The sequence below is a fragment of the Lathyrus oleraceus genome, chromosome 1 (genome assembly GCF_024323335.1).
Source record: "Lathyrus oleraceus cultivar Zhongwan6 chromosome 1, CAAS_Psat_ZW6_1.0, whole genome shotgun sequence".
NCBI lineage: Eukaryota > Viridiplantae > Streptophyta > Magnoliopsida > Fabales > Fabaceae > Lathyrus > Lathyrus oleraceus.
In genome coordinates this window covers 147,809,692-147,820,557 of record NC_066579.1, presented here as the reverse complement: position 1 = coordinate 147,820,557, position 10,866 = coordinate 147,809,692, and the positions used below count along the sequence as shown (strand labels likewise).

General features: G+C 35.2%; 1 protein-coding gene across 2 annotated transcripts; it reads right to left on the bottom strand.

Moving 5' to 3' along the window:
- Window positions 1–230: 230 nt before the first annotated feature.
- Window positions 231–9,985, bottom strand: LOC127123018 (CRM-domain containing factor CFM2, chloroplastic). 2 transcript variants are annotated; one of them, XM_051053286.1, is made up of 12 exons: window positions 9,271–9,984; window positions 7,355–7,883; window positions 6,914–7,044; window positions 4,713–4,988; window positions 4,474–4,630; window positions 4,026–4,318; window positions 3,205–3,264; window positions 3,065–3,118; window positions 1,843–2,262; window positions 1,480–1,708; window positions 1,165–1,295; window positions 231–1,054 (listed from the first exon to the last, which is right to left on the bottom strand). In XM_051053286.1, the coding sequence occupies exons 1-12, from the start codon at window positions 9,916–9,918 to the stop codon at window positions 848–850; spliced, it is 3,135 nt and encodes a 1,044-aa protein (XP_050909243.1). In that variant the 5' UTR covers window positions 9,919–9,984; the 3' UTR covers window positions 231–847. The 2 variants fall into 2 exon arrangements, with proteins under 2 accessions (XP_050909243.1, XP_050909247.1); XM_051053290.1 differs by lacking the exon at window positions 1,165–1,295 and having other exon boundaries at window positions 919–1,054; window positions 9,271–9,985.
- Window positions 9,986–10,866: the final 881 nt, after the last annotated feature.

Genomic DNA, 10,866 nt, shown 5'->3' with positions numbered 1-10,866 from the left:
TTTTACTAAATTATTTATATAAGGATTTTGATCAAACCAAATCATTTATTAAAAAGCTGAACACTAAACTACTTTTAATATTTTTTCTTAAAGATGGATAGGAAGTAGAAGTAGAAAGTATTGCAATTCAATGATGAAAGTTACAGGAATAACTAGACAACTGAACAACGGCAAGAATTAATAAGACAGAGCACTTGTTTGGTTTCAAGTTCAGTCTGTGATTCGTAATATAAAACATAATAATTTTAATTTTTTTACCATCTTCATTTTTACCAGTCCTATATTTACATTTGTTTCTCTACTTCTATACCCACAAAACCAATACCCATTCAACTTGATTCACCTTTCGAACAGAATAAGGCATTGCAAAGAAACAAGACACATGGCAGGGGAATGTCTATTACATGAAACATTTATGTTCAATCCCAGAGGAAAGCAAATGTTCGACAGAGAACTGACACTACCTATTTAAGGACACAAACATGACTTCAAAGATTTTTCAATGTATGATTTTCATGTAACTGACACAAAAACTGAAGTAGAGAAAACTCATTTGAAACTGACAAGAAAACTGACACTATCTACTTCTTACTGGTTGCAGTAGTATTTCTTTTTCAGTTCCTCTGGGGTGTTTTCCTTCTTCCCATTTTCAACAAACCTTTATGACACCCTCAATTTTCAATGTTAATCATTGGCTATCAACAATTGGCCTCTCAATGACTTCATATCTCCATCTTTCTATAAATCATGTGTAACCGTCGCTGCTGCCACAGACAGTGTTACAGAAAAAATTATGGCAATTTGTTTGTGGATACTTGATCAGTAAATAGTTGCAATGTTCTGTTTGTTACTGCAATCCACATTCAATTCTGATAGCTTCCAACAGTTCAGGAGACACACTCGGCTCTCCTCCTCCTCCTCCTCCTCCTCCTCCTCCTCCTCCTTTACTATCATTTAAATTTAAATTATTGCCAGGATTCGATCCTGCCCCCCAACCCCTGTAAAGTATGATTTTGCTAGGCTCGCGAGAGACTAAAACTCCACCTGTTGCTTGCTGTAAGAACAATAGGTAAGATAAATTTCAGGATTTAGAGAATAGTTATTGATTAAGACAAATAATTCAAAGTGAAGAGAAAAAGGGGATGAATTAAAATCAAGCGAGACCTCTAACTTGGACACTAACTCATGAACTGAGGTCCCTTTTGCCCTTCCTTTGACATTAACTATGACAAAAGGGATCCTCTGGAAGTGATCCTTGATTGCTTTTGCAAGACCAGTTACAATATTGCTCTTTCCTGAGAAGAAAATATATGGCCATGGATGATGAAACAAAATGAGATTATAGTACTCCTTCCAATTAGGATACTTCCACTAAAATACAATTCATAAATTGAAAATTTCAGGGTGATGACATCAATCAAAATTTATCAAGTGAAGGTAAAAAAAACTCTAGAAAAGAGAAAATAGAGATGAAAATACCAATGGCAATGTCAAGTCGATTTTTCGTCCTTAAGGCCTGCTTTCGGAGAAGAAGTCTCTCTCGGTTGGAAAGATATGAAGATCTAGAAGAAAACTCATTTGAACTCTTATTTATCACTTGAGCTGATGGTTCGGGATCACTTTTGGATGACGTAATTAATGCTTCCATTGCTTTGTTTTTAGAGACCTCGTGCCCAGTATCAACCAGAGAATCCCTCACTTCATCCAACTGAAATCCATATTAATTTGACCATATCAATAACAAATAAAAATGTCGGAAGAAACCCTGATATCACCATATGATAATCCATAAGATTGAGAACAACATTTTCATTTTTATCAACCAAAACATGACATGCTTGCCTGTTTTTCTGGATGAACCAAACGCCCCACGAATTCTGGTTCACCTTGGGGCGCTCCACCACTATCAATCAGCCTAATCTGCTGCTCCTGTGTAGGTTGTTGATTGTCAACAGAAGCTTCTTTTGGAGAATTGCAATTTGTGGAATTTGAACTAGCTTCATGTTTGTCTTGACGTGCTCCACCACTATCAATCAGCTCAATATGCTGCTCCTGCGTAAGTTGTTGATTGTCAACAGACGCTTCTTTTGGAGAATTGCAATTTGTGGAATTAGAACTAGCTTCATGTTTGTCTTGACATGCTCCACTACTATCAATCAGCTCAATGTGCTGCTCTTGTGTAGGTTGTTGATTGTCAACAGAAGCTTCTTTTGGAGAATTGCTATTGATGGGTTTTGAACTAGCTTCATGTTTGTCTATAGTCTTGGATCACGTCAAAAAATATTTCAGAAATCATTATTTAGAGAACAACACAAGTAACATCATTGGAATCTTAAGTCTCATTAAACTCTACTATTCAGAAACACTCATTGTTTTCAATTTTCAAATTGTTCGTCTCAAATACTAAAATGTAAGAAACTCTCTTAAACTATGTGATTGGTCTTAGCTAGGTTGTGATAAAATATGTAATTCGCATAAGAATAGATATAACTCAAGTCACATGAGCCATGATAAAACATTGTAGCCTTGAATATTTACATATTATAGACTATACTTTAAAAGAAAAAGGCAGGAAAAATTGAGTTCAGCCATTAATCCTATACATCTAGAATGTACTGTACTTGCATTTGCCTATACCTCTTTGGCTTGATTAACCAAAAATACTAATTTCATATTTGTAAAAAGGGAAGGAGACTGTTATATGCTGACATCTTAATAATATTGTTATTATGTTACAAGATTGTGGTTATTATGTTATTAGGGGTCAGTTATTATATCAGGTAGCAGTTACTAGTACTATTAAACAGTTGTTGAATAAATAGGGAATTGGAAGGAAAAGTCAGTAGGCAATTAAGCGGGACTAGATACTGGTTGGGACTTGGGAGAGACCAAGCTCTCTCTCGAATTCTTGGAAGGGAGAGACCCTAGACTCTCGAACTTCTTGGGAGTCCATTGTGTAATCCTATTCTATCATCAACAAAAGGAAGCTATTTCTATTATATTTCTATGTTTGGTACCAGTTTCTATCATTATAGAAATAAAGAAGCAACGCGGGATAGCTCACCAAGTCACATCCCAACTCTTCAGCTATCTGCTTGCTGCTAGCCTCATCTTTAACCTATTAAGATGAATAAATTAATATTTTACATTAGAGATTGAAGGGAAAAGTATTTCAAGATAATAATAAAAGTAAGAACCACTTGCCATTTGAAGTTTCAATTCATTTATGTTCTTATTTAACTTCAAAACATGAAGCTTCAATGCCTGCAAGATTGAAAGGAATAAGGTGGTGATATTTTTATCATATAATATTAGCAGTTAGTTAACTCCTTTTTTAAAATAATAAAAATTTAATAACAACAAAGAAAATCCACACCAAGTGATGTAGTCACTTGTAAGGCTGTCAGGCACTGCTTTAACATAAGATTAACACCAATAAACTACCATATAAAAATTGGATGTGCTCTTTTCTAGATAAAGTTTTTATTTTCTTGTGTTATATTTAGAGTTTAATATCCAGAATCATTTTTCCTTAAAAAAATCGATCACTGAAAAAAGTGGTTCTTTTTCTGAGCAAAAATTTGTGCTTCTAAGAAAATACTGTTTTTGATAACATTCTAAAAGTTCTAACCTGGAGGGGGAGTGTTGAGATATTGTTTTATTATTATTCTGTATCTATTGTTTTTATTAGTAGTATCAATTAAGATATTATTTATGATATTATTGTATTAAATCTTTCCTTAATTAGTAGGGTTGATATATATATATATATATATATATATATATATATATATATATATATATATATATATATATATTTCCTCCACATAATAATACAAGAAATTCAGATTCAAGAATTATTACTATTACTATTATTATTATTATTATTACAATTGTTTACCATGCAAATAATACTGTCTTTCACCCTACCCTTATTCTCTTTTCACAAAGGAAATGTAGATACCAAATTATCTATAACACTCCAACACAAATAGTCCAACTCCAGTCAATAATGGCAATTTTACCTGACGGCGCTGTGCCTCTATAGAACGCTTCAATGCTTGCTTTTTATTTAGAAGTGTCTGCGGCCTCAAAGTATCAGGCCTACTATAATTCTTTCCACGATAAACAATGATTGCATAGCCCTTGTTAATTCTTTCTACTGCTACTAATATTCCACCACTTTCTGCCTCTAAGGTCTGAGCTGTCTGGTGGACATATTCTAGGTTTCCATGCTTACAAATTATCTTCACAAGTTCACGATACTTCCAATGAAGATGCATATTTTCCACTGTTCCATCAAAAACCCCTCGTCTTCCTGAAAATCAAGAGAGGGTTGTCAGGAATAAATTTTATCAAAGTCAAATATTTTAGATAGCTTTAAAGGTGTCAATAGTTTATTTCCATGTTTAGAATAAAGCCAATAAATTATAATCAACTATCTATCACTGATTTTCAAACATATTAGGTCACCTAGCAACAAGAAGGGGTCCATCTTCAAGCCAATTCTCCGCAACATGTATCTTTCTTCTTGAGTAATACCCTCTTTATCTATTTCTTGTCCTTGAGGTCTCTCAGCTCTTTCCAGATTTCCTAGAAGTTTTTCAGCTTTTTCTTTCTTCTCTAGTGCCTGCATGTGAAAGCTATACCACCAGTAACTCTAAAGTAACAAGTAAGAAACATCAAATTGGAACTTGTTAATGAAATCATACCTGTGACAATTTGATGGTAGTCCTTTTAAGAGCTTCATTGGCCTTCGCCAATATTTGTTTTTCAATGATTTCTTCATCTTTAAGGAGTGCCATATCATTTCCTTCAGAATGTGAAGAGGCTGTAGCTGATAAGTTGTTTTCAGCCTTCACTTTATTTCTTAAAACATTCCTCCTCTCCCGAATTGCTGAAGAAACTGCAGCAGGCAAGAAGTCCTTTCCTCTATAAATGACAATAACTTCTTTATTCCGAGACAGGAGAGTTCCTCCAGTCAGATACTGCAGAGAAGTAGATCTTTTATCAAACTGAAATCAAGATATATATATCTTGTTATAAAACTGTAAATATATGATGCATTTACTCTAGCTACAAAACCAGTGTTTAACTAGCTCCCCTCAAACAGTTGTGCCAGATCAGTGAGCAATTCAATTTAAAACTGATTAGGGATCTCTGTATTATGACGGAATTTAATAAGGCTTAGTTGTTGTATGGATATTTGTATTATGTTGGAAAGCCACCTTAATTGTAGTACTACAAAACGGATTTGTGGGGTTAGGTTAGGCCCAGAGCCCAAATTGAGATATTATTTTGTTCAATTCTTCGGACTAAAATGGAGAAATGAAGATAAACTAAAATGTCAAGGGATACTAAAAGATGGTTAACCATAACAACTCCAAGATGAATGGAATCTCGCCATCTTTGTTTATAGTCTTCTCATTATTCCCCAAAACTAAAATACACTGCTTCTTCTTTGAGCACTAATGCAAGAGATAAGACTTCTCCCCACAATGAAAACACAAACAGTTGGATTTGTAGTCCATGAGCTACTGATAGGTTAGACACTTCAAGCCTTCACATAATGTGGTCCTCAGCCTCTCAACAAATTAAACCAGTGAATTATGTGACCATCCATACTAAGGAGAGCAAGCTTAACTATTACATCCTCAGAGGTACCTTGAATCTCAAAAACAGTCTGCTCACATAGCGTAGCTCACAGATCAACACCATCGAACATTGGCAACTTGACTAAGTACAATGGAATACTTGTCCAATTAAGGCCCAGTCAAAAAAGAATCCCCAACGCTTGGGGTACCACCACTGCTTTCACCCTTAAAAGTTCACAGGTTCAACATTTTACTCATTTCAAGAAGTAGATATTGTTAAAACTCCAGTATTGAAATCTCGATTGAATTGAACCCTCCAACAGGGCTTACTTTCACTTCTAATAATTCAACATCATCCATCATTTGGGGTGACATGAGGTAAAGCATGTAACTCTTGGAGTAAATGATAGGATAAAAAATATTCAAAAGGAAATGAGTATATATTAATATTATTACTAGAGTCGAACAGAAAAGAAACTCAATTCAAAGGTAACTCTCATCAACCAGATCTCATGGCTACTCTAGTCTCCTCGTCGTAATATATATCATCACAAAAAATGACTCACTCTACTCCCTCACAACCCATCCTCCATAAGAATTGACACTTCAGCCTTCTACATAATTTTCTCCCACCCTCTCCTCTTCCTGCCTTTTGGAATAAACCTTCCAGACGCCTCGTTTCTTCGTACCTTTACCCGAAAAATGATCTTTGTCTTGTTTACCTCCATTATTGGACTTGGATTAGGTCTAACATTCATTAACAGATTAGAAGAAAATGTGACATTAAAAAAATCTTACTGAGACAAATTAATTTACACTATCCAATTGTTAATTGGACATGCAAGATAAAACAACAGAGCTCGGGAATTTCATGTGAGGGACTTGCAATTTTATTTTACTTACAGGGTGAATGAAAACAGCCAAGCCAACAACAAAATTGACAAATGCAAACATATTTAGCTTCCATTTTGTCATGAATGTTGAAGTAGGATGAAACTAATGTGCAAGTTAACGACAATATCAAAGATTCTTCACTTCAACCACCGGCATGAACATTGTAACATGAATCAGATAGGAATTCATTGCCATCAAAGGTAACATATCCTTGGAACTCAATATTCCAAATGATTTTACAAGTGACATTGACTGAAAGGTGTAGTTAACTGCAGTAACATGAATCACAAACATGGCACCAAAAAGAGCAGGTGTAGGCTATGACAGACAAGGTTATACACTTCCTTTAACCATTGTATTAAATTTAAAACCATAAGTACAAAATTTCAGAAATTTGAAAATATTAAGCAAAAACGATGACTGACCTTAAGCTCTGCAGCCATTATCTTATTGCTAGTATTCTGCACACCTCTTTTTACTGCAATCTTGACAATCTCACACCTTTCCCAGAGCTTGATAATTGCAGCAGCCACTCCTTGAAGTTTCCTGTTCCTACCTGTAAAACAAAAGAACAGCAAAATAAATTAAGTGCTTACCTATAAACTATTTCTATAATTGAAGATGGAATTAGGGTAAATTGTTGTCATATATGTTATATGTTGTTTTGGTAAGCTATTTTCGAGAGCACGCTGAAATAAGCTCAAAAAAAACTTAGGAACGTGTCGTAGGGTATTTTTAACAGCTCGCCCAAACTCATAACATAAGTACTCATGCCATAAAATAATCTCAGATAAATTGTAAATATGTTATTCCGAATGCACCCAGGATCCAAATATGGTCGGTTAGGAAATGTAGGACAAACTGACCTAATGCAAAATGGCATGGTAAAGGTCTGCCAAGTCTCTTCAATGTGGTTAATTCATCATCTGTTAGATTAGACTTCACACCATATGGAAGTAGGCGAAAAGGGTGCCTAAATCCAGGAATAACAGCAGGTAGAAGATCAGCATCAACAGGCACAGGGTCAAACCCCCACCAATCAGTAAATCGAGGCCCGAGGCCCTCTAATAAGCTGTCTACTTCTTCTAAAAGCTCTGCTTCACCTGGCAATTGAAATCTAACTTTATTGGGAGCCCCAACTCCTTGTACCAAAGCTGATTTAATAGTTTTGATGTTTGAACTTTGCCCAGCATGTGTGGTTGAATTCATATCAGACAAATGGCTCTCTCTTTCAACAGAATTTTTATCATCACCATCCATATGTTGCAAAGCATCACCACTGTTATCATCTCTCAAAACTTTATCTGATAGGAAGTAAGGATACTTATAATCAATCCCTCTGTACAATATTATCTTGCTTCCAGATCTCCAAACAACAAGTCCTCCAGTTTTTCTCTGACAATGACAAATAGTATAAGCTATAATCAGATTATTGTACTTAGGGCTCCCTAATCATATTAGATGGATGAAAAATAAAAGAAATTGTTTTCTCAAAACCAAACACACAACAGTTTCTCTGTTTTTCGTACAAACTGTTGAAAGCAGAAAATAAAGTGAAAATGAGGATGTACTTGTCAATAAGTATAGAAAGAAAAACAAAAAAATAATAAAAATTATCGTTTTACAATATCCTTCCCTATATCTACAAAACAAATAGTAATATGAATACGAAAACAATTTTATGCTTACAGGGTTCTTATCCAGTTCTTAGCAACAATCACGATCACTAGCAGAAGCTATTCTTATATAAGCAACCTGTTCTTAACATTAAAATATGGTTTCCGTGAATAGCATAATAGGTTGAAGGACTCATGTTGAGTTCTTAAAGAGTGAATCATTGGAGTGGAAAGTTGTCAAACTTGATGTGGCGTGATAGAATCCATCAAAAATGAATTAAGCAGACCCAATTTAGATGCACCATTGGAGATGCTCTAAGAAGTCGACGTGCACAGTTTGGTAACTTTACGGGTTTGTCGCACACTTTGAACAACATAGGATTTTGTAAAATCACTTACAGTTATGTGGGACAATTACAGCATTTTAGCCCAAAATATATGTTAAAAAATAAAATAAAATAAAAAGAGAGAGAGCAAAGTTTTCTTAGCATATATGTCCGCGTGCAAAACACAAACATGAAAAGGAAAATAGATAAGATTATAATGATACAATAAAGAGTCAATATTTAAAAATTAATTGCAATTACTATTGATATAAAATCATATATGTTTTTATCATCGTGGCATTCTGATTCTAACAATGTCAACAAGGTGCAAACGAACTCTTACATCAAACATTCAATCATATTTTATCATTTTGTCACAATATTTAATTCTACAACTGGTTTCAACAATACCAAAATGTTATGTATATATAATTATTAAACACTAACTAAAACATCCAAAATATATCCCAATGTAGTTTCATCTCAGACATGAATCTGGATTCCAACTTCCAACTTCAAAGTTTAAAGTGTTCATGCTTCCACACCAATACATCAGATATACGACATTTATATATGTAGTCACAATCCATCATTTCTATTTCAATATTTAAAATAAGTATCTGTATATGCGTATATGATTGTTAGTGTGTCTGGTTGGTGTCCATGTGTGTGGCTATGTGCTTGGTAGTTCCTGACTCAATACAAAGTTGGTTACCTTTCTCACAATACCAGCCCAATTTTATTGATTAGTATCACTAATCTATCCATTCATCCAAGCAAGTAAAATCAAAGCAAAAAAGTGAAAAACTATAAAAATTTCACTTATTTATAAAATTATACCTCCAATATATCATGAGTCCTTTTCATGTTAGTTCTACAAAGATCCTCACAAACAATCCTCACAACTTCAGAGCGCCTCCACCGTTCATGAATTCCGTTAACAATCCCTTCCTTCACCCCAGCCTTCCCAACCTTAATCTTCTGCTTCATCTCAAACCCTAACTTCGTCAATCTCAAAATCTCCCCATCAGTCAGACTCAGCTCCGCAAGCGTCGGAACTCTCCTTCTCTTGGCCTCCCTCGCCTTCTCCCTCTCCAATCGCTGTCTCTCCACCTCATTCTCGCTCAATTTCTCAATTCCTTTTCCAGGAAGCGGGACTGGACTCTCCGGTGTGCTCCAACTGAGGTCGAGTGTATGCCCTACGCGGTGCTTCGGGAGGTTGTGTGGTAACGGAACGAAGATTTCACCGGCAGCTGTGGAAGTGGCGGTGGATGTGGATTGATCGGTGGCGATGCCGAGGGAGTGGAGTTTGTCGGCAATTCGTTGAATGGCGGATTCCGGAAGGGTTCGGGATTTGGAAACTGAGCTTCGAACAATGAATTTGGAGGGGGTAAGGGTTAGGGTTTTTGGATTGGGGAAGTGAAAGGGGAGCGAGAAGAATGGAGATGAAGGAGTGAAAGTGTGGAAGTTAGTAGCGGGAAGCAACATTTCATGTTAGTTTCTCTTTCATCTATGGAGGATAACGAGAGACTGTATACAGATAAAAAATGCAGGATATTTTCAAATATTTTCATCTTTTTGTGAATAAGGACAATTTCAAATTTTTAAATAAATAAATCTAATTAATTGTGGATATTGAGAATTTTAATTAGATACACTAAAGATTTTTTTTTAAATAATCAACATTTTCAATTAAAATATTAAAATAATCAAAATTTTAAAAAATATATTAAAATAACCATCTTTTTAACTGATGCGTCAGTTTAATTGGCGCATCCAATCAAGATAGAGAGGAGACGCTCAGAGCTTTGGCGTATGCACACAAATCCAATGCATGTAGGCATCATGCTTCTTGACGCATGCATGTGTGGTGTCACATGCATTGGCGCATGCATATAGTGTATGCGCAAATTCATGTGGCGCATGCACCTTTAATTTTTTTTAATTTTAATTAATTAAAAAAAATATTGAAAATAAAAATTTTATTCATATTATAATGAAAAATTACATGGAAATGACAATAAATTCAATGACCTACCCGATTGAAACGTTCCTCTATTTCACATCCAGGTGTGTTAGTCTGTCTTCGAGGTCTCCCATGATTTTCTTGAGGTGTTTGGGGTCTTTGAGTGCTGACATGATCCAATGATGGTTGGTGTGAAGGTCCGGTGGAAGGTATAGTGGTATTTGATTGATGTGTCATAATTTGTCCCCAATAGTTGGGGGGTTGTCGCCAACGGCACTTTCGTAATTGAGTTTGGTGTCTATGTTGTCGTAGTTGGGTCGTTGTGGTTGGATGAATTATGGATGGCATGGTTGCCCGAATTGGGACATTGAATCGGTTTGAAAATGAATCAATGATTCCTAGGGTGTATTATAGTCAAACAATGGTTGGGTGTTGTGGCGATGGGATATTTGGGTGGTCATTGATGGGGG